A 24,518-nucleotide genomic window follows, 5' to 3' on the forward strand; every position below is an offset into this window, starting at 1 on the left:
GCTGCGGGCGATCCGATTGTCCATTCAAACTACCGCACTGCCGCAGATGCCGTGATCTGTATTGATCACGGCATCGGAGGGGTTAATGGCGGACATCCGCGCAATCGCGGATGTCCGCTATTAACGGCAGGTCCCTGGCTGCTGATATCAGCCGGGACCTGCCGGGCATGACGCGAGCACCGCTCCGGTGCTCGCGATCATGTCGGTGCGTAAATGTACGTCATGGTGCGCTAAGTACCACGTCACCATGACGTACATTTACGTCCATTGTCGTTAAGGGGTTAAAGGATTTATCCAGCAATAGAAAACCAAAGTTAATTCCTTCCAAAAACAGCACCACACCTGTCTGCAGCTTGTGCATGGTATTACAACTTCCTTCATTTCAATAAAACTGAGCTGCAAAACCACACTCTACCTTCAGACAAATGTGGTACAGGTTTTTGACTAAATCAGCTCAGTTTTTGTAATGCCCTTTACTGTTTCCTATTCAATGCCTGCAGTAGTCACTGACATGCCAGATGCCTTGAAAACAATGGATAAGTTCTTGCGTCACTTTTCTTTTGGATGTATAAAAGTAGAAAACGACATTCCAGACAAAAAAGTTCAGTGGAAAAGTGAAGTGGCTTTATTCCCCCACCCTGCTTGAAAAAACATCATTGTGAGGTTAAAACATTGCAATTACTATCTGATGGGTGAATAAAGCCACTTTACTTATTCAATGAACTTTTTTTGTCTGGAGTGCCGTTTTCCATTTTTCTTAGATTTCAACCTTGGTTGGGTTTTTGAAGACAGAGCACCCATGGACTATAAGTCAAAACACTATGCCCTATTCAACACATTTTTGGGAATTTTTTTTTTTTTTTAGGTTTAACAAGTTGGAAACAGGGCCTTATAAGGATTGTATTTAGCATTTAAGGGTACGTTCACACGAGCGGATTTTCGCAGCGGATTTCACTCCGGATCCGCTGGTGAAGGCCCGTTCTATGCTGTCTTTACATGTGCCTGCTCGTAGAGGCAATACGCCGCTATGAGCAGACACACAGTGATGTGCGAGTTGCAGTATACTCGCACATCGCGTGAGCTCTCTGCCTAGCTCAGAGCAGGGAGAGCGGCCGCGATGTGCGAGTACGCCACACACATCGCTGCAGTGTCTGCTCGTTGCGGCGTATTGGCGCTAAGAGCAGGGACTTGTAAAGACAGCATAGAGCGGGCCTTCACCAGCGGATCCGCAGTGTAAAATCCGCTGTAAATCCGCTCATGTGAACGTACCCTTAAGGAGTATTACAGGAATGAAAAAAACAGGCCTTTTTTCTTTCAAAGACCTCTCCCTGTTTGTCTCCAGTTTGGTTGTGGTTCTGCAGCTCAGTTCCATTGAAGTGAATGAAGCCAAGTTGTGATAACACACCCAAAGTGGAGACAAGGAGGGCGATGTCTTTGAAAGAAAAAAGGCCTGTTTTTTATTCCTGGAATACCTCTTTAAAGCCACATGTCAGTTTACTAGTATGGAGCTAAGCTTGCTGTATACTCAGCAGTTGCCAGATGTATATTACAGCTGTAACTCTCAACAATTAATTTTAATTCTGGCTGTTTAATCACTTAGATGCTGCAGTCAATAGCAACTGTGGTATCTAAGCAGTTACACAGAATAAGTGGGATCCCTCTGTCACCCCAGCAGCATCACTTCTGTGTAATTGAGAAAAAGGATGGATTGTTATGGCAGCTATAAATAAACCCCATCTACAAACGTAGCAACAGAAAATCTTTTAAAAATAGTTTTTTTTTATTATGTAAAAGTAAGAAAACATAACAAAAACTATATACAGTTGGTATTGTCATAATCATACTGACTTGCAGAATAAAGACAATTGAATATGTATGATAACAAGCATTCAGGGGGCAATCTCCTCCTGTTCTTGACTGACTGCTGGGTCCCCCTCCCCCCCCCCCCCCTCGATCAGCTTGTTGTTCTCTATCCTGTGGATAAGGGATGACTACCTTAAAATGTCCTAAAACTTCAAATTACTCAGAAGATTATGTATAGAGGTGTTATTTTGTAGTACAATAAGATGAAAACAGATACACCGGTATATATGGACATGTTTATAATGTAATGTTTGGATACATTAATTATGTAATTTATTACTGAGAAGGAAAATATTCTTAGGCAATCTTTAATAGCTTAGGAAATAAACTAACAATGAGAAAATCAGTGATTACAGTGGGGAAGTAAGAGAGAGGAATGTATAGGAGTTTGGCATCCCATCCAGCAGAATAACGGGTCTTGGGGTGGACAGCAGTCAGGGCGTGCTCCATGGCATCTGACACCAGCGACAACTTTTTGCTGGACATTGACAAATGCATGTCAATCATTTTACAATCTATACATAGAAATAAAAAACAAGATTTGTTACGAGCAATATTACAGTCAGGGCAAAGTATCTCAAGCACAATGCAGAAGATTATTATTTAAAGCAATCTATTATCTAAGATGTCGGTGTACTTTATGACTAAGGTCAAAGGGAATCTGTCAGCTGTATCTGCTAATAAGAGCTGCAGACATCATTAGTTAATTGTCTCTTAGTCAGATGTCACCGCTCACCCTCACCTCCCAGCCCCTCCCTGACTGTCTTATAAGTTTCACAACCACTATCAGCTCCAGGAAAGATACCGTTTGCTTTTAGACCCTAACAGATATCCAATGGTGCCTGCAGCTTTTAGCAGCAAATAAAGCTGACAGGTTCCCATGAAAGGGGTACTCAGCCCCTAGACATGTTATCCCCTATCCAAAGGATAGGGGATAACATTTCTGATAGCGGGGGGGTCCGGCTGATAGCGGGGGGGGGGGGGCGTCCCCCACAATCTCCGGGCTGGTGGGGTCCCCCACAATCTCCGGGCTGGTGGGGTCCCCCACAATCTCCGGGCTGGTGCTGCAGCATTCAAGAACACAGAAGTCTTGGGCTTCTGTGTTCATGATGTCACGCCACCACCCCTGCATTCATGTCCATGGGAGGGGGGAGGGGGTACTCACTTTTGCTTTTTCCCTTTGCAGTGGTCAGAGATTTATGACACATGACTTTTCTAAAAAAAAATCAAATAAAAAGTTGCAAATTTATCGTACAGCCCTAAATTTCACAAAAATATACACCATCCAAGACCTCGCTTACAAACCTGGCTGTAGACAGCAGGTGCAAAAATTTGCACAAAAGTCACAGAGAAGGCGTCATATAAAGTGATGCTTGTACACTCCAACTACACCATCAAAACCTGTGTATAAAATCAGTACACCTACACTGTCTTTGATAAATGTCCCAATATGTGCGACACGGTTGTCATACTATCAAGTGGGGTTGATAAATTATTTGCACATAAGCAAAAAACAATAAATCACTTCAGAATGCCATTTTGTATGATTACTATTCTCTTTTTGTGAGACATCTTAAAAGTGCCCTCCAATGGCATTTTTTGTAAGCCAGGTCTGACCCTACTTTGACTTGCGAAATTTTTTTATGCCTACATGTGACATTGGAATATCATCAATTCACAACCACTGCAAAATAAAATAAAAAAATTAAAGTTGCTTAGATAAGGCTGTTTGCTACTTTGATGTTTACACACAAAAGTGGAAAAAAAAGTGCTTAGGCTCATGTGCAGAATTTTGTGCACTTGGAGTAGGCAAAAAAATAAAGCTCTAAATGCAAAGATAAATCTCCCCCTATAGTCATAATTTTAGTCTTTTTTTAAGACACAGGTGACAGAACTAAAGACGCTCATACACTTTAGTCATCTAAATATTCTTTAGGCTAACAGCTATTCTTCCCAATTTCCCTATTAACTGTTACGCCGAGCGCTCCGGGTCCCCGCTCCTCCCCGGAGCGCTCGCAGCATCCTCTCATTCGCAGCGCCCCGGTCAGACCTGCTGACCGGGTGCGCTGCAATATCACTCCCAGCCGGGATGCGATTCGCGACGCGGGAGGCGCCCGCTCGCGATGCGCATCCCGGCTCCCATACCTGACCCGTTCCCCGTCTGTCTTGTCCCGGCGCACGCGGCCCACTCCTTAGGGCGCGCGCGCGCCGGGTCGGGTCTCTGCAATTTAAAGGGCCACTGCGCCACTGATTGGCGCAGCAGGCCTAATCAGTGTGTTCACCTGTGCACTCCCTACTTATACCTCACCTTATACCCTGCACTCCCTCGCCGGATCTTGTTGCCCTTGTGCCAGTGAAAGCGTTTCCTTGTGTGTTCCTAGCCTGTGTTCCAGACCTCCTGCCGTTGCCCCTGACTACGATCCTTGCTGCCTGCCCTGACCTTCTGCTACGTCCGACCTTGCTCTTGTCTACTCCCTTGTACCGCGCTTATCTTCAGCAGTCAGAGAGGTTGAGCCGTTGCTGGTGGATACGACCTGGTATTACCGCCGCTGCAAGACCATCCCGCTTTGCGGCGGGCTCTGGTGAATACCAGTAGCAACTTAGAACCGGTCCACCAACACGGTCCACGCCAATCCCTCTCTAGCACAGAGGATCCACCTCCAGCCAGCTGAATCGTGACAGTAGATCCGGCCATGGATCCCGCTGAAGTCCCACTGCCAGTTGTCGCCGACCTCACCACGGTGGTCGCCCAGCAGTCGCAACAGATAGCGCAACAAGGCCACCAGCTGTCTCAACTGACCGTGATGCTACAGCAGCTATTACCACAGCTCCAGCAATCTTCTCCTCCGCCAGCTCCTGCACCTCCTCCGCAGCGAGTGGCCGCTTCCAGCCTTCGATTATCCTTGCCGGATAAATTTGATGGGGACTCTAAGTTTTGCCGTGGCTTTCTTTCGCAATGTTCCCTGCACTTGGAGATGATGTCGGACCAGTTTCCTACTGAAAGGTCTAAGGTGGCTTTCGTAGTCAGCCTTCTGTCTGGGAAAGCTCTGTCATGGGCCACACCGCTCTGGGACCGCAATGACCCTGTCACTGCCTCTGTACACTCCTTCTTCACGGAGATTCGAAGTGTCTTTGAGGAACCTGCCCGAGCCTCTTCTGCTGAGACTGCCCTGCTGAACCTGGTCCAGGGTAATTCTTCTGTTGGCGAGTACGCCATCCAATTCCGTACTCTTGCCTCCGAATTATCCTGGAATAACGAAGCCCTCTGCGCGACCTTTAAAAAAGGCCTATCCAGTAACATTAAAGATGTGCTGGCCGCACGAGGAATTCCTGCTAACCTGCATGAACTTATTCATCTTGCCACCCGCATTGACATGCGTTTTTCCGAAAGGCGTCAGGAGCTCCGCCAGGATATGGACTCTGTTCGCACGAGGCGGTTTCTCTCCCCGGCTCCTCTCTCCTCTGGTCCTCTTCAATCCGTTCCTGTGCCTCCCGCCGTGGAGGCTATGCAAGTTGACCGGTCTCGCTTGACACCTCAAGAGAGGACACGACGCCGCATGGAGAATCTTTGCCTGTACTGTGCCGGTACCGAACATTTCTTGAAGGATTGTCCTATCCGTCCTCCCCGCCTGGAAAGACGTACGCTGACTCCGCACAAAGGTGAGACAATTCTTGATGTGAACTCTGCTTCTCCACGCCTTACTGTGCCTGTGCGGATATCTTCTTCTACCTTCTCCTTCTCTGCTATGGCCTTCTTGGATTCCGGATCTGCAGGAAATTTTATTTTGGCCTCTCTCATCAACAGGTTCAACATCCACAGTCTCGCCAGACCCCTCTACATCAATTCTGTTAACAATGAAAGATTGGACTGTACCGTGCGTTACCGCACGGAACCTCTCCTAATGTGCATCGGACCCCATCACGAAAAAATTGAATTTTTGGTCCTCTCCAACTGCACTTCAGAAATTCTTCTTGGATTACCGTGGCTTCAACGCCATTCCCCAACCCTTGATTGGTCCACAGGAGAAATCAAGAACTGGGGTACTTCTTGTCACAAGGACTGTCTTAAACCGGTTCCCAGTACTCACAGTCGTGACCCTGTGGTTCCCCCGGTATCTGGTCTTCCTAAGACTTATCTGGACTATGCTGATGTTTTTTGCAAAAAGCAAGCAGAGACTTTACCTCCTCACAGGCCTTATGACTGTCCTATTGACCTCCTCCCGGGTACTACTCCACCCCGGGGCAGAATCTATCCTCTGTCTGCTCCAGAGACACAAGCCATGTCGGAGTACATCCAGGAGAATTTAAAAAAGGGGTTTATCCGCAAGTCCTCCTCTCCTGCCGGAGCTGGATTTTTTTTTGTGTCCAAAAAAGATGGCTCCCTACGCCCTTGCATTGATTACCGCGGACTTAACATAAAATCACGGTAAAAAAACGCTACCCCTTACCTCTTTACTCGGAACTCTTTGATCGCCTACAAGGCGCCCACATCTTTACCAAACTGGACTTAAGAGGTGCTTATAATCTCATCCGCATCAGGGAGGTGGACGAATGGAAGACTGCATTTAACACCAGAGATGGACACTTTGAGTATCTGGTCATGCCCTTTGGCCTGTGCAACGCCCCTGCCGTCTTCCAAGACTTTGTGAATGAAATTTTTCGTGATCTCCTACATACCTGTGTTGTGGTTTATCTGGACGATATTCTGATTTTTTCTGCCAATTTAGAAGAACACCGCCAGCATGTCCGCATGGTTCTTCAGAGACTTCGGGACAATCAACTTTATGCCAAAATGGAGAAATGTCTCTTTGAATGTCAATCTCTTCCTTTCCTAGGATACTTGGTCTCTGGCCAGGGACTACAAATGGACCCAGATAAACTATCTGCCGTGTTAGATTGGCCACGCCCCTCCGTACTCCGTGCTATCCAACGTTTTTTGGGGTTCGCCAATTATTACAGACAATTCATTCCACACTTCTCCACTATTGTGGCCCCTATTGTGGCTTTAACCAAGAAAAATGCCAATCCTAAGTCCTGGTCTCCCCAAGCGGAAGACGCATTTAAACATCTCAAGTCTGCCTTTTCTTCTGCTCCCGTGCTCTCCAGACCTGACCCATCTAAACCCTTTCTATTGGAGGTAGATTCCTCCTCTGTGGGAGCTGGAGCTGTCCTTCTACAAAAAAATTCTTCCGGGCATGCTGTTACTTGTGGGTTTTTTTCTAGGACCTTCTCTCCGGCAGAGAAAAACTATTCCATTGGTGATCGAGAACTACTGGCCATTAAATTGGCGCTTGAGGAATGGAGGCACCTGCTGGAGGGATCAAAATATCCAGTTATTATATACACTGATCACAAGAATCTCTCCTATCTCCAGTCTGCCCAACGACTGAACCCTCGCCAGGCTAGGTGGTCGTTGTTCTTTGCCCGTTTTAACTTTGAAATCCATTTTCGCCCTGCTGACAAGAACATTAGGGCCGATGCCCTCTCTCGTTCTTCTGATGTCTCTGAAGTAGAGGTCTCTCCGCAACACATCATTCCTCCGGACTGTCTGATCTCCACTTCCCCAGCTTCCATCAGGCAAACTCCTCCAGGGAAGACCTTCGTTTCTCCACGCCAGCGTCTCGGGATTCTCAAATGGGGACACTCCTCCCACCTCGCAGGCCATGCGGGCATCAAAAAATCCTTGCAACTCATCTCTCGATTTTATTGGTGGCCGACTCTGAAGACTGATGTTGTTGATTTCGTGCGGGCCTGTACTGTCTGTGCCCGGGATAAGACTCCTCGCCAGAAGCCTGCTGGTCTCCTTCATCCTCTGCCTGTTCCTGAACAGCCTTGGTCACAGATTGGTATGGATTTTATTACGGACTTGCCCTCATCCCGTGGCAACACAGTTGTTTGGGTGGTCGTTGATCGATTTTCCAAGATGGCACATTTTATTCCTCTTCCTGGTCTTCCTTCAGCGCCTCAGTTGGCAAAGCAATTTTTTGTACACATTTTTCGCCTTCACAGTTTGCCCACGCATATCGTCTCGGATAGAGGCGTCCAATTCGTGTCTAAATTCTGGAGGGCCCTCTGTAAACAGCTCAAGATCAAATTAAACTTCTCTTCTTCTTATCATCCCCAATCCAATGGGCAAGTAGAAAGAATTAATCAGGTCCTGGGTGACTATTTACGGCATTTTGTTTCCTCCCGCCAGGATGACTGGGCAGATCTTCTACCATGGGCCGAATTCTCATACAACTTCAGAGTCTCCGAATCTTCTGCTAAATCACCATTTTTCGTGGTGTACGGCCGTCACCCTCTTCCTCCCCTCCCTACTCCCTTGCCCTCTGGTTTGCCCGCTGTGGATGAGGTGACTCGTGATCTTTCCACCATATGGAAAGAAACCCAAAATTCTCTTTTACAGTCTTCATCCCTGATGAAAAAATTTGCTGATAAAAAAAGAAGAACTCCCCCCATTTTTGCTCCCGGAGACAAGGTATGGCTCTCCGCTAAGTATGTCCGCTTTCGTGTCCCCAGTTACAAACTGGGACCACGCTATCTTGGTCCTTTCAAAATCTTGTGCCAGATTAACCCTGTCTCTTACAAACTCCTTCTTCCTCCTTCTCTCCGTATTCCCAATGCCTTCCATGTCTCTCTCCTTAAACCACTCATCCTTAACCGCTTCTCTCCCAAAGTTGTTTCTCCCACTCCTGTTTCCGGTTCGTCTGACGTCTTCTCTGTGAAGGAGATTCTGGCCTCCAAGATTGTCAGAGGTAAAAGATTTTTTTGGGTGGATTGGGAGAACTGTGGCCCAGAGGAGAGATCCTGGGAACCTGAGGACAACATCCTAGACAAAAGTCTTGTCCTCGGGTTCTCAGGCCCCAAGAAGAGGGGGAGACCCAAGGGGGGTACTGTTATGCCGAGCGCTCCGGGTCCCCGCTCCTCCCTGGAGCGCTCGCAGCATCCTCTCATTCGCAGCGCCCCGGTCAGACCTGCTGACCGGGTGCGCTGCAATATCACTCCCAGCCGGGATGCGATTCGCGACGCGGGAGGCGCCCGCTCGCGCTGCGCATCCCGGCTCCCGTACCTGACCTGTTCACCGTCTGTCTTGTCCCCGCGCGCGCGGCCACGCTCCTTAGGGCGTGCGCGCGCCGGGTCTCTGCAATTTAAAGGGCCACTGCGCCACTGATTGGCGCAGCAGGCCTAATCAGTGTGTTCACCTGTGCACTCCCTACTTATACCTCACTTCCCCTGCACTCCCTCGCCGGATCGTGTTGCCCTTGTGCCAGTGAAAGCGTTTCCTTGTGTGTTCCTAGCCTGTGTTCCAGACCTCCTGCCGTTGCCCCTGACTACGATCCTTGTTGCCTGCCCTGACCTTCTGCTACGTCCGACCTTGCTCTTGTCTACTCCCTTGTACCGCGCTTATCTTCAGCAGTCAGAGAGGTTGAGCCGTTGCTGGTGGATACGACCTGGTTGCTACCGCCGCTGCAAGACCATCCCGCTTTGCGGCGGGCTCTGGTGAATACCAGTAGCAACTTAGAACCGGTCCACCAACACGGTCCACGCCAATCCCTCTCTAGCACAGAGGATCCACCTCCAGCCAGCCGAATCGTGACATTAACATTCTTATTTAAAGGGGTACTCCGGTGAAAACCTTTTTTCTTTTAAATCAACTGGTGGCAGAAAGTTAAACATATTTGTAAATTTCTTCTATTAAAAAATCTTAATCCTTCCAGTACTTATTAGCTGCTGAATGCTACAGAGGAAATTCCTTTCTTTTTGGAACACTGATGACATCACGAACACAGTGCTCTCTGCTGACATCTCTGTCCATTTTAGCAACCATTCATAGCAGATGTATGCTAAGGGCAGCATGGTGGCTCAGTGGTTAGCACTGCTGCCTTGCAGTGCCTGGGCACTTGGGTTCAAATCCCACTAAGGACAACAATAAATAAAGCATTATTATAATAATGTCAGCAGAGAGAACTGTGCTTGTGGTGTCATCAGAGAGCATTCCAAAAAGAAAAGAATTTCCTCTGTAGTATTCAGCAGCTAATAAGTACAGGAAGGATTAAGATTTTTTAATAGAAGTAATTTACAAATATGTTTAACTTTCTGCCACCAGTTGATTTAAAAGAAAAAAGGTTTTCACCGAAGTACTCCTTTAAGTATGCATGTTCATTTCAATGAAGAGGACCCCATCCCAGCCGGTGAGTCGCTAAGCGTACCGTCACTGCTGTTCAGAACAAGCGCATCCAAGAAGGTGGCTGCAGAGCCCTGTTCAGGAGACAGCTGTGGGATCCCCTATGATTAGACATCCCTATTCTGGGGTTAAGTTTTTATTAATGTGAGTACCCCATTATCTCCGTTGTTTCTAAACCTTTACAGGGCTCAATCAGATGTGGGACCCTAAACTTCATCTTTGTCAGTCACACATCCACATTACATAGTGTGATCTGCGGCAGATAATAATGATTTTATTGGTCGCACAAAAGATCCAATTAGCAAAAGAACCAGTGCCATTTATTCGTCAGCTTATCGCTGGCCCTTTTACATGGGCCGATTATTGGGAGCGAGCCTTCCAAGGAACACTCATTTAACCAATAATCGGCCAGTGTAAAAGGGTTTTTACTTTGCGGTAATATAAAAGTATATATATAAAAGTATATAGAAAAATATAAAAAGTTATTTTGTGTAAATGAAAGAATGTGTAAAGAAAAAATGAGTGTAAATAAGAGAAATAATAGCCTTTATCTGTCCTTTTTTTCTGATTTGCTGGTGTAGGCCTTTTTTTTAAGGTGCTGAGAGATTCATGGCACCTTCACACTTGTGTAAGTATGTCCATTAAAAGTTTGAATGTTCACTTTAGGTTTATTTCAGCTTTTAGAAATATAAGCAGCAATTTATGTCCTCATATCTAATTATAAATGTTTAAAAATGTCCATAATTCCTTGGGCAATATACTTACATTCTTCAAAGTATTGTTGTCCATAGCTCCTGCGGATTTCTTCTGGTACTCGAGCCCAGAGTTTATTAATGCTTTCTTTCATACACTTAGCATCTGTTACATGGGTTGCAAAGAAACCAGGTTCTATAATACAAATCTTCACCCCAAATGGCTTCATCTCGCGGCTGTAAGATATAAAAGTCAACTTGGATGATTTACAAGTTTTTCATTGCTTTTTATTCTGGGGCACACTGCATTGTTCCTACAGTATCTATATTTTTATAATAGGGTTACCACACTGTGTGCCTCCAGTTTTAAATGAAGGCATGGAAGTTTATCTTTTGTTTGATTCTGTAAGAAGTATACTAGTTGAGAATATCTGTAACCAATGGAGCACAGTGTGCCAGTCTTTACATAGTACAGAGGAAGACAGGGCTCAGTGTACTTAGAATCCTTGATACTACATATGGATCTGCCACATGCATGAACCTTAACTAATATATGTAAAGTCATACAAAAGAAATACTAGGTTAGCTGCAAAATATATATCCTAAAATTTATGAAATATAATATGTATTAAAGGGGTTGTCTGAGGACATTCAGTGCATCTGGAAAGTCTTTATACCCCTTCACCTTTTTCACACTTTTTTATGTTGTGGTCTTTAAGTCCAACCCAATCATACTGCACTCATAATCCCATAATGGCAACGTGAAAAAAGAATCTTTAAAATCTTGGCAAATTTATTCAAAAGAAAAAACTATTAAATATAGCGTTGGCATGAGTATTTAGACCCTATACTCAGTACTTAGTGGAAGCACTATACTCATTCATTGACAACCTCCAGTCAGGGTTCAAGTCAGGGCTCTGGTTGGGCTATTCATGGACCTGCACAAAGTGGTCCCTTTAGCGAATCTTTAGCCCAGTCTGAGGTCCAGAGAACTCTGGAATTAATATCTCTGTATTTTTCTCCGTTCAGCCTTTCCCTTATCTCTGACCAGTCTCCTTGTCTCAACTACTGAAAAACACCCCTACAGCATGATACTGCCAGTGATCGTTCATGAAGCAGTGATATAGGCCTAAGGTCGGCACCCTGTATCAGGCAGAAGTTGGGCTGTTCATTCATATAGCTCTTAGTTGAGCTGGAAATCTGCACAAAGCAGTTATCTCTTACAAACGGTTGAGATGGGTGGCACAGGAAGAGTGCTAGTTTGTAGCAAACCCCAAATATGGGTGAAAAGTAGACATTTTTTGTGATCCTAGAAAACCCTATCAATTCAACTACTCAAGAGAAAAAAATTGGTTCATATGGAGTACTAGTGGCAGACTAAATGGATATTTCAATACGTTTATGCAGTCATCTTGTATATTTCTACATAAAAGTGTCCATGGCATAGCACTAGATAGAATTTACCATAATATTAATACCAGTGGCAACTAGTTTGTTAGCAATTAGGTGCACAAACCATATGACTAAATTAATGGTTCATGATTTTCCCATTGTGTGGATTCCCTCCTTAATCTGGTTTCTTCTACACTGCAAAAAATACAATAATAGTTTAATTTGCTTTGTACACAATTTGCCCTAGATTGTAAATGAGATTTCATGTACAGTGTCCTGGTACCCACCTACAGTATCAGCTGCTGTAGTCTAAATGTATGTATGCAAGGTGCAATGTTTCTGTGTACTGCCACAACTGATGGAAATATGTAAAGATGCATGAGAACTGGGTCACATGACCTTCTTTCAGACAAGCTTCTGCTCTGTCCAACCCTCTCTCCCCAGAGTTCTAAAACCAATTTTAACTAGTCAGTGTCTGGCTACCCTGGGGAAGTGTAAGCGTGTCTTTCAGCTATGCTGCTTAGTAGACTGTAAGTTATCTGCCAGAGAAGTTTTCTTTATTTCCATGATGCTAACCATATAAAATCAGCTTTGGAATGATTACAGTAACCTACGGTATGTGTGACATTTAGGAGGGGTATTACCCAAAAACTGTCTCCAGTTAATTGTTACGATTCGGCAGGCTGGATGTGGATCCTCTGTGTCAGCGAGGGATTGGCGTGGACCGTGTCGGTGGACCGGTTCTAGGTTGCTACTGGTCTTCACCAGAGGCCGCCGCAAAGCGGGATGGTCTTGCTGCGGCGGTAGCAACCAGGTCGTATCCACCAGCAACGGCTCAACCTCGCTGACTGCTGAGAAGGCATGGGACAGAAGTACTAGACAGAGGCAAGGTCAGACGTAGCAGAAGGTCGGGGCAGGCGGCAAGGTTCGTAGTCAATGGAGATAGCAAGAGGTCAAGAACACAGTTATGGTAAACACAATAAACGCTTTCTCAAGGCACAATGGCAACAAGATCCGGCCAGGAAGGAAAGGGGAAGTGAGGTTATATAGACAGGTGCACAGGCGGAAGCTAATCAGACTGATTGGGCCAGGCACCAATCATTGGTGCACTGGCCCTTTAAATCTTAGAGAGCTGGTGCGCGCGCCAGGACGTGACAGCCGGGGACCGGGACAGGTGAGTGACTTGGGATGCGATTCGCGAGCGGGCGCGTCCCGCTATGCGAATCGCATCCCCGCCGGCAGTGTCAGTGCAGCGCTCCCGGTCAGCGGGTATGACCGGGGCGCTGCAGAGAGAGGAACGCCGCGAGCGCTCTGGGGAGGAGCAGGGACCCGGAGCGCTCGGCGTAACAGTACCCCCCCCCCCCCTTAGGTCTCCCCCTCTTTTTGTCCGGTTGTCGCTCCGCATGGGACGAGGACATTGGGAGCGATTGTAGAGTCTCCTTCTGGAGGACAGAGAAGTCCTGGGTATACTCATCAACGGCAGGCAGTTCAGAAGGAGTGGGAATGGGGAGGGGGGGCAGAGGGTGAAGCTTGGCACGGGGCAGTGTGTTACCAGGACGGGGGCTATGAGGAGGAGACACAGCATAGTCCTGATAGGCCTTGGGGAGACCAGGTATAGGAGGAGACACTGAGGTTTGACTGACGGGACTGGGAGCAGACGTGAGGCATTTTTTGTGGCAAGAAGCACCCCAGCTCTTGATCTCCCCGGTGGTCCAGTCAAGGGTAGGAGAGTGGCGTTGGAACCATGGCAGACCGAGGAGGACTTCAGAGGTGCAGTTGGGCAAAACTAAAAGTTAAATTTTTTCGTGATGCAGTCCAATGCTCATGAGCAGGGGTTCTGTGCGGTAACGCACAGTGCAGTCCAATTTTACTCCGTTGACCGAGGAAATGTAGAGCGGCTTGGCGAGACGGGTCACAGGGATGTTGAACTTAATAACAAAAGAGGCCAAAATAAAATTTCCCGCAGAACCAGAGTCCAAGAAGGCCACAGCTGAGAAGGAGGAGTTGGCATAAGGAGAAATCCGTACGGGCACAGTGAGACGTGGAGAAGCAGACTTCAGACCAAGAGACGCCACTCCCACGTGAGCTGGGTGCGTGCGTTTCCCAGACGTGGAGGACGAATAGGGCAATCCACCAAGAAATGTTCTGTACTAGCGCAGTAAAGACATACATTTTTATCTCTGCGGCGAGTCCTCTCTTCATGGGTCAGGCGAGACCGATCCACTTGCATAGCCTCCTCGGCGGGAGGCACAGTGGTAGATTGCAAAGGATACTGTGAGAGAGGTGCCCAGAGATCAAGGTCTTTTTCCTGGCGGAGCTCCTGGTGTCTTTCAGAAAAACGCATGTCAATGCGGGTGGCCAAATGGATAAGTTCATGCAGGTTGGCAGGAATTTCTCGTGCGGCCAGCACATCTTTGATGTTACTGGATAGGCCTTTTTTAAAGGTCGCGCAGAGGGCCTTGTTGTTCCAAGATAATTCAGAGGCGAGGGTACGAAATTGGATGGCGTATTCGCCTACAGAAGAATTTCCCTGAACCAGGTTCAGCAAGGCAGTTTCGGCAGAAGAAGCTCGGGCAGGTTCCTCGAAGACACTGCGAACCTCAGCGAAGAAGGACTGTACAGTGGCGGTGACAGGATCATCGCGGTCCCAGAGCGGTGTGGCCCATGACAGGGCCTTCCCAGACAGGAGACTAACCACGAAAGCCACCTTTGACCGTTCTGTAGGAAATTGGTGCGACAACATCTCCAAATGTAGGGAACATTGTGACAGGAAACCACGGCAGAGTCTAGAGTCCCCATCAAATTTGTCCGGCAGGGACAAGCGGAGGTTAGGAGCGGCCGCTTGCTGCGGAGGAGGTGCAGGAGCCGGCGGAGGAGATGGTTGCTGCTGTAGCTGTGACTGAAGTTGCTGTAGCATGGCGGTCAAGTGCGACAGCGGGTGACCTTGTTGGGCGATCAGTCGGGATTGCTGGGCGACCACCGTGGATATGTCAGCGAGACTTGGCAGCAGCACCTCAGCGGGATCCATGGCCGGATCTACTGTTATGATTCGGCAGGCTGGATGTGGATCCTCTGTGTCAGCGAGGGATTGGCGTGGACCGTGTCGGTGGACCGGTTCTAGGTTGCTACTGGTCTTCACCAGAGCCCGCCGCAAAGCTGGATGGTCTTGCTGCGGCGGTAGCAACCAGGTCGTATCCACCAGCAACGGCTCAACCTCGCTGACTGCTGAGAAGGCGTGGGACAGAAGGACTAGACAGAGGCAAGGTCAGACGTAGCAGAAGGTCGGGGCAGGCGGCAAGGTTCGTAGTCAATGGAGATAGCAAGAGGTCAGGAACACAGTTATGGTAAACACAGTAAACGCTTTCTCAAGGCACAATGTCAACAAGATCCGGCCAGGAAGGAAAGGGGAAGTGAGGTTATATAGACAGGTGCACAGGTGGAAGCTAATCAGACTGACTGGGCCAGGCACCAATCATTGGTGCACTGGCCCTTTAAATCTTAGAGAGCTGGCGCGTGCGCGCCCTAATGAGCGGAGCCGCGAGCGCCAGGACGTGACAGCCGGAGGACCGGGACAGGTGAGTGACTTGTGATGCGATTCGCGAGCGGGTGCGTCCCGCTATGCGAATCGCATCCCCGCCGGCAGTGTCAGTGCAGCGCTCCCGGTCAGCGGGTCTGACCGGGGCGCTGCAGAGAGAGGAACGCCGCGAGCGCTCCAGGGAGGAGCAGGGACCCGGAGCGCTCGGCGTAACATTCATGTTGAGATGATGTCAGTTTATATATTCCTGTTTCTGCTGGGTTTTTCTGAGAGGAAAATTATCTTAAAGCCAGAAGAAATAAAAGCTGTACAAGTGCTCTTCTGCCATCATTGGACTCTGTGTGCTGTGTGGTTTACAAATGAAAACCATGTTTTCCTTAAACCCTATTTTAGGAAATCGTAACACAGGTAAGACTTCTGCACATTTACCACAGTGAAGGACCAAAAAAAAAAAAAAAAAAAAGACTTCTGCACATTTACCACAGTGAAGGACCTCCTCAGTAGAGTTTACTTTGCTAGACTGTGTCTGTATGTCATAGCAATGCTTCAAATGCTTATAGCCTTATTAGAGACTTTCCTACAGCATTTCTGCTTCTAAAACTACTCAAGTGAACTGTCTTAAACGCTCATGCATCCAGGCTAAAGACTGTAGATTTCTCACTACCCTGTGCTGTAAGGAGTTTATTTGCATTGTACGGCACAGAGAAGTATTTCCGAATTACCCACATGTCTGGATTAAGTAATTTGCACATACTAACGTGGGTACACTAGCACCCAGACACCTCATCTTAGTTTACTTTAGGGTCATGGACTTCTTCAATTGTGCAGACCCCCCTATCCTCCCCGTGGGCACCACACAAGCATCACAACAAAAGCAACATAAAGACAGAATAATCATTTGTTACTCACCGGAGGCTATCAGAAAATGACTCCACCCCATATTTAGATATGCAGTATCCCCCTCCACAGATTGTTAATCTACCCGCAATGCTTGCAACGTTCACTACACGCCCACGAGCTTTTCGAATTAAAGGCAGCATCTTAAGAGTGACATCAATAACACCCAAGAGATTCACGTTCAGGATTTTACAAAACTCTTCTTTAGTCATCCATTCATTTGGGGCAGTTGGCACAGAAATACCAGCATTATTCACTACACCCCAGAGACCTACGATAAGAAAATAGAAGTTGGACAGAAGAAAATCATGTATTTTATTGTAAAGTCATTTATACAATTTTTGTTAGTGCTTGGATCATCTATTTGACCTAAAATTATCCTAATTAATACAGATCTTATAATATATATATATATATATATATATATATATATATATATATATATATATATATATATAAATAACATTTTACTTTTATGAATATCCTTTTAAAAGGGTATTCCCATTTTAATTGAATAGGTGATAACAATCTGATTGGCTAAAGTGTACCTGCCAGTAGCAAAAAATTTATAATATACACTGGTTAAAAAATTTGTATATTTTTGTCCCTGCAACTATTGCCTGTGTGTCTCTTTGAGGAGACCAAATACAGGAAGTGTGGGTGGACAAGCAGGGCACTGTGCGCTGAGGACAAGCAGGGCTCTGTGCACTGAGGACAAGCAGGGCTCCGTACACTGAGGACAAGTGGGGCTCTGTACACTGAGGACAAGCGGCGCTCTGTACACTGAGGACAAGCAGGGCTCTGTACACTGAGGAAAAGCAGGGCTCTGTACACTGAGGACAAGCAGGGCTCTGTGCACTGAGGACAAGAAGGGTTCTGTGCACTGAGGACAAGCAGGGCTCTGTACACTGAGGACAAGCAGGGCTCTGTACACTGAGGACAAGCAGGGCTCTGTACACTGAGGACAAGCAGGGCTCTGTACACTGAGGACAAGCAGGGCTCTGTGCATTGAGGACAAGCAGGGCTCTGTTCATTGAGGACAAGCAGGGCTCTGTACACTGAGGACAAACAGGGCTCTGTGCAGTGAAGACAATCAGGGCTCTGTGCATTGAGGACAAGCAGGGCTCTGTACACTGAGGACAAGCAGGGCTCTATACAATGAGGCTCTGTGACACGTTCCTGGCTCACACATCAGAATGACTGAGAAGCCAGGAGCCTGCACAGAGTCCTGTTTGCCCTGTCCTCACTTCCTGTATTTGGACTCTTAATAGAGACACTCAGGCAATAGCTGCAGGGTCAGTATTTTTTTTAACCCAAAAATATACACCTTTTTTTAACCAATGTATATTACAAATATACATATAATGGTATTATCTACATTATAAAAAATTATTAAAATATAATTATTGCTACACAGGAACACTTTAAAGTCTGACCCCTGGGACTCCCACTGATCCAGAGAAAGAATAAAAATGAATAAGAGGGGAACCGTGTCTGGCTGGTCACCACTCCCTGCGTTCTCTATAGGGTTGCCAAACATTTCCAAGATGGGAATACCCCTTTAGGGTACATTCACACATACAGGATCCTGCGCAGATTTGATGTGCAGGATTTGTAACTGCAGATTAGATGCTGTGCTCAGTCATTTACTTTACATTGAAATCTGCAGCAGAAAATCCTGTCCATCAAATCCTGCGCATCAAATCTGAGTATGTGTGAATGAACCCTTGAAGTCTGGAAAATCATACTAAGGAATGTCAGCCTGAATTGCATAGTTTTTCCAGAGGGCTATTGTTATTTTTTTATTTTATAGGCTTAGATACACCTAAAATAAAACTGTCTAGTTTTAGGGTTGTTATAAATCTAATTTATTCCTTCATTTTAACTTTATGAGCCTGATAAATTGGTACAATATCTGGTTTCCTATGCTGGATCTTATGGCGTTTTCCAGGATTTTTTGTAAATTGTATAAGGCTTCTTTCACACTACCGTCATGTTCCTGCATTTTGACAGCCATTTTTCAGATGAAAGAGGCCATGAAAAAATAGACAAAATAACTGAACATAATGGATGATAACGGATGACCAATCTCCGTTATTTTAACAGGCATTCTGTCAAATTAACGTACATGTTCCATCCATTATCACCTGTTATTCCATCCGTTATAGTCCGTTATTTTATTTCTGAGCATGCGCAGTACAAATAATGGATCATAACGGACGTTAAAATAATGGGCACTAATGGATGTCAATTGTGAACATCCATCACCCATAGACCTACTGCATGCACCGCCTTTTGAGCCATCAAAAATAATGTCCGTTAGTCATAACGGGACATAACTGGTGCTGCAGGATGGTCAAAAAATCCCATTGACATGAATGGGATATTTTGACGGCCGTTTTAGAGACTTTTTAGATGGGAGTTCATGATGTAAGATTTTGGTGACAACGGTAGTGTGAAAGGGGCCTTGGAGCTGGTAGAGGCATAAAACAGAGAAGTAAAACTTTATTTACCTGCAAATCCCCTGCTGCTTCAGGGCCATCACTGCTATGGTGTTTTATGACCTTCAGTAATAAAATTGTCTACCTTATTTACATGATGCTACAGCATCACTTGAATGATGTATGTGATGTAACTGCTGCAGGCCCTGCTGGAAAATACATAAAGTGGCAGCAGCACTAAAGTGGCAGGGATTTAGGGGTTAGTAAATTTTCCCCATGTTTTATGCAGGTTTGAGCTCTAACCCATTATTCTAAGGATGCTGGTCAACCCCAATAATCTTGAGAGCTTGTCTAGCCAATCCTTTATATCACATAATGGACAATGTTTATAAGAGAGAAGAAAATAAGTAACCTTTGTTTCCTACAATGGAAGTGACCCATGCAGTGGCAGCATTGACACTCTGGCTGTCAGTAACATCAAGGATCACAGTCTGCAGCCTACTAGATGTCTCCTTCAGGTTTTCAGCTCCCTTCTGTGTAAGACAAGCTGCAAGTACATGCATGCCACGTTTGTCCAGCTGTTTAGCTGCTAAGTTTCCAAATCCAGAGTCACATCCTGTGATCAGTACATATTTATCTAGGAGATTGGATAGAATCAAACGTCTTTGGTTCCACCTGAAGAGGTAGACCAAACCTAATGCAACAAGGATCAGAAGCCACATGACTCAGGTCCTGAAAAGAAAAAAAGTAAATAAAGTTAAAACAATTTGCTGGAAATTATTTTGACACCATAGATGTTTATTTTTTATTTTTAGAATACATATTGTGCCCCTTTGATCAATACTGTATAAGAGAACTTTGAAAATTTAGTATGAGTTTTTCATGATGGGTTAACCTTTTATTGAGCCTGAAATTAGTGATTCAACAGGGCACAAGGTAATGTTTTATGCCTCTTGAGGACCTAATAATAGTAAAAGTAGTCATGATACTTAAAGGGATACTCCTGTGGAAAACTTTTTTTTTTTAAATCAAATGGTGCCAGAAAGTTAAACAGATTTGTTACATAGTTACATAGTCACTACGGTTGAAAAAAGACATATGTCCATCAAGTTCAACCAGAGAATTAAGGGGTAGGGGTGTGGCGCGATATTGGAGAAGGGATGAGATTTTATATTTCTTCATAAGCATTAATGTTATTTTGTTCCAGGAATGTATCTAATCCTGTTTTAAAGCTGTTAATTGTTCCTGCTGTGACCAGTTCCTGAGGTAGACCGTTCCATAAATTCACAGTCCTCACGGTAAAGAAGGCGTGTCGCCCCTTGAGACTAAACTTTTTCTTCTCCAGACGGAGGGAGTGCCCCCTTTGTTAATCAATAAACAACAAAGCAAGGGAATTGGGAAAGCACTCAAGGAGCTATATCACCTAACTCTGTGTGCAGTAAGGTCCTCAGTGACCTCCAATAAAAGTCTCCTGCGGGGTGCACGTACATAGATATGAAGCCTCAATCTAAAACAACCAAAGACGACGTAGGTGCACTCACCGCAAAGCAGAGACTATTGGGTCTTGAAGTTCGGTGACGGGGTGACGGCATGGGCACTGGTGAAGCGCCCATGCCATCACCCGTCACCCCATCATCGGACTTCAAGACCCGATAGTCTCTGCTTTGCGGCGAGTGCACCTATGTGTTCTTTGGTTGTTTTAGATTTGTGAATCACTTCTATTAAAAAATCTTAATCCTTCCAGTACTTTTTAGGGGCTGTATACTAAAGAGAAATCCAAAAAAGCAATGCATTTCCTCTGATGTCATGACCACAGTGCTCTCTTCTGACCTCTGCTGTCCATTTTTGGAACTGTCCAGAACAGGAGAAAATCCCCATAGCAAACATATACTGCTTTGGACAGTTCCTAAAATGGACAGCCGAGATCAGCAGAGAGCACTGTGGTCATGACATCAGAGGAAATGCATTTCTTTTTAGGATTTCTCTTTAGTATACAGCCCCTAAAAAGTATTGGAAGGATTAAGATTTTTTAATAGAAGTGATTTACAAATCTGTTTAACTTTCTGGCACCAGTTGGCACCATTTGCTCCATAGCCATATCTTATTCATACAGTATATAGCGTGCTATTCTGACCAGCCCTACTAGAGTGTACATTAACTTTTGGGAACTGAGTGAATTCCTCATCAGCTAATGGTTGAGATATAAGTCCTTTTGTAAGCTGGTAACTGTGTATATACATACCCTCCTGGACATACTTGTCCCTTACTTGTATGTGAGTCTTTGGTCCTGGTGGTTTCCTCTTCTGGGTGTTTGTTGTGTTCCTGCAGTGTCAAGTATTAGTGCATAAGCAACATGAACCATCAATATTCTTACTTGAGTACAAGGAATATATGGCCTCAACTAGTCACACCTGATAGGTGCCTGGCATAGACTAAATATGCCCTTCCAACAGTGCTCTTCACTGCTTGGCAATACCAATAATGTATCCCAGCTCACATGGTTATTTCCTTGCAGGAACATGCTCTTTGACTTACACCAACTACTTGGGACCTACATCTTTTCTTTTATTTACTGATATTTTACCTGCTTCATTTGGACCATGTAATATGCTTTTACATTTTACTGTACGTGCACCTATCAGGTGTTACTCATTAAGGCTCCCCCTATATTCCTTGTACTTTGGTTTATGCTTTATATGCATTAATCCTTTACACTGCTTAGGACCTACCACTCTTGGCCTGACATCCTACCCAACATACCCGCATGGTGTTTAGAGTGAGCTGTTTACATTATGTATAGTATCATCATGTAATTCTTGTTCATAGCTATATCTGCTCTACGGTATTATATGTATCTTGAGTCCTTCCTGACTGCCCTCCCTTTTTTCTCCTAAATCATTCCTTCCATCAAGGTTTCTTCTATCAAGGTGACGTCCCTTAAAAGACCAAAATCATACTCTGTTACTGCAAGTATAACTGTATGCTGGCCTAAGTAAGTTCTATTCTCTTGCTGTATTATGCTGCAGCTTTGCTGTATTGTGTTTTATACATGGTGTTACCATGTTATGTATAGTTTGCATATTTAAATGTACATATTTTTGCTTCTAATGTTTGGTTACTTACTCATGATATTTGTATCCTTCACTTGAATTTAATTTGACATAGGACAATTTCCCCTGAAATGTTGCTTTTAGTCACATACACAAGAATGCATATTTTGAACATGCACAATAAATGTTAAACAGATACACAACTCAGTTATGGTGTGCTGACTCCTTTTTACTCCTGGATATCATTTTGTGGTATTGAGGTGTACCACATGAGCCTGCACCCATACTAGATAAGCTATATTGAAGAAGTGATGCCTGAAACTACAGATTTTCTAAATATCCAGAGCATATGCCTTAAGTGTCTAGATGGTTCTACCCTTTTAAAGCCATAGTCTGTATTTGTAACCAAAAACGACAGGGTAAAGTGCCTGTAGGATCTGCTGAGCGGGTGACTGGTAGGACAAGAGGCATAGTAACAAGCCAAGTGAGTTATTCCTCCTTTTGTATATTAAGTGGAAGTTCATATGTTTCCCTGTGTTTTGCTAAACAATAGGCATTCTATGTTTAAGTTACAGTTGTACTGTTGTTGGAAGTTAGGTTGGGTTCACATCACGTTTTTGCCATACTTTTTTCAATCAGTTTTTCTAATGAAAACCATATGGCAAAAAAACGGATGGGACAGTACAGTGGTCCCTCAACATATGATATTAATTGGTTCCAGGAGATCCATCATATGTTGAAACCATCATATGTCAAGTACATATGTCTATGTAAAAATGGTTATTGGTTCTTGGGCCTTGGAACCATTGTATGTTGAATACATATCTCTATGGGAAACTGCTAATTGGTTCTGGTATGACCATTGTATGTGGAGTGTATGGGGAGTGTTTAACAAACTAGGGTTCCTCCAGCTGTTGCACAACTACAACTCCCAGCATGCATGTACAGCCATTGACTGTCTGGGCATGCTGGGAGTTATAGTTTTGCAACAGCTGGAGGCACACTGATAGGGAAACATTGATGTATGGGGTGTATAGTAAGTATATGTATTGTATGTGATGTGTGACATCGCATACAGTACTGTACAGTTCTTTAAATACCTTCAGGGGAGACAGAATGTCCTCCATTACCATCCTGCCGACTACAGCTCTATAGGAAAGGAAGGGGAGGGCAGCCAGCAGCTCATTGGATGCCTGCAGCAAGATGCTGCAGGCTATTGGCTATGGCTGCACTGGGGGGGGGGGCTTACACGGAGCTCACAGTGGAAGCCTGCAGTGAGTTAGCAGGACAGCATGTGAGTAACAGGAGGCAGCTCGGGGCACACGGGGCACATTAAACAACTATCTGTCAGATGCTGAAGTTGTCAGCGCTGTCAGATAGCTGTTTGTATGATGGCCCCAACACACAGCAGCATCGTATGTTGATGCTGCCTTCAACATACGATGGGCTCTGAGAGGCCATCATATGTTGAAATGATCATATGTCGGGGCCATCATAAGTCGGGGGGTCACTGTATTGGAAAAAGTAAACCGTATGCACTTTTAAACCATATACTGTTTTTATAAGTGCTTGCAGTTCCGTCTGGTTTTATTTTTAAAATGTTGTCCATTTTTAATGGGAGGGGTCTTGGGTGGGGACTTTAGGATGCAAATGCAAAAGTAAAAACCGTATACGGTTTCCTGTATGGAACCGTATACATGTGCATTTCCCATTGACGTCCATGTTAAAAAAAAAACGTATGCGGTTGCAGTACGGTTTTTAAACCGGAAACAAAACCGTGGTCAACTACGGTTTTGAGTACAGGAGAAAACCGTATTGCAAGCAAACCATCTGCAACCGGATGCATATGGTTTTCAATTATTTGTCTATGTATACGGTTTTCAATACGGTTCCATACGTTTTCAATAATGAAAACGTATATGGGAAACGTACTTGAAAAACGTGGTGTGAACCCACCCTTAAATTGAGCAGATTTCTTAAAATAAAGGCCCATTATATCAAAAAAGGAGGTGGACAGGTTAGTCACTCTTGTCATACTTTAGTGTTGTGTAAAGTATAATTGAGGTGCACTCTGCACACTTGGGTAGTCTTGTTTTCTCCAGAGTTAGTGGCGTACTGGCCCATAAGGACCTGTGGAGGTGCAGGGCAATTCCTAATCAAAATAAACGGTGTTAAGGCTGGGTTCACACTACGTTTTTGCCATACTGTTTTCAATCCGTTTTTCTAAAGAAAACCGTATGGCAAAAAAACGGATGGAACAGTATGGAAAAATGTAAACCGTATGCGTTTTTAACAGTATACTGTTTTTAAAAGTGCATACAGTTTCGTCCGTTTTTATTTAACCCCTTAACGACGCAGGACGTATATTTACGTCCTGCGCCGGCTCCCGCGATATGAAGCGGGATCGCGCCGCGATCCCGCATCATATCGCGTCGGTCCCGGCGCTAATCAACGGCCGGGACC

General features: G+C 45.2%; 2 protein-coding genes across 8 annotated transcripts in view; both read right to left on the minus strand.

The window, feature by feature from the left end:
- Nucleotides 1-1,953: 1,953 nt before the first annotated feature.
- Nucleotides 1,954-19,727, minus strand: LOC130358752 (retinol dehydrogenase 7-like). The gene is made up of 4 exons (XM_056562487.1): nt 19,418-19,727; nt 16,577-16,835; nt 10,814-10,977; nt 1,954-2,378 (listed from the first exon to the last, which is right to left on the minus strand). The coding sequence occupies exons 1-4, from the start codon at nt 19,725-19,727 to the stop codon at nt 2,161-2,163; spliced, it is 951 nt and encodes a 316-aa protein (XP_056418462.1). The 3' UTR covers nt 1,954-2,160.
- LOC130358748 (retinol dehydrogenase 7-like) overlaps nt 19,626-24,518 on the minus strand; it is an 87,516-nt gene continuing 82,623 nt past the window's right edge. For all 7 annotated transcript variants that reach the window (XM_056562479.1, XM_056562478.1, XM_056562475.1 and 4 more), the window contains one exon: nt 19,626-19,737. In XM_056562479.1, the coding sequence (XP_056418454.1) occupies nt 19,715-19,737 (23 nt within the window). In that variant the 3' untranslated portion in view covers nt 19,626-19,714. The remainder of the gene's footprint in view (nt 19,738-24,518) is intronic.

The sequence above is a fragment of the Hyla sarda genome, chromosome 2 (genome assembly GCF_029499605.1).
Source record: "Hyla sarda isolate aHylSar1 chromosome 2, aHylSar1.hap1, whole genome shotgun sequence".
Lineage (NCBI taxonomy): Eukaryota > Metazoa > Chordata > Amphibia > Anura > Hylidae > Hyla > Hyla sarda.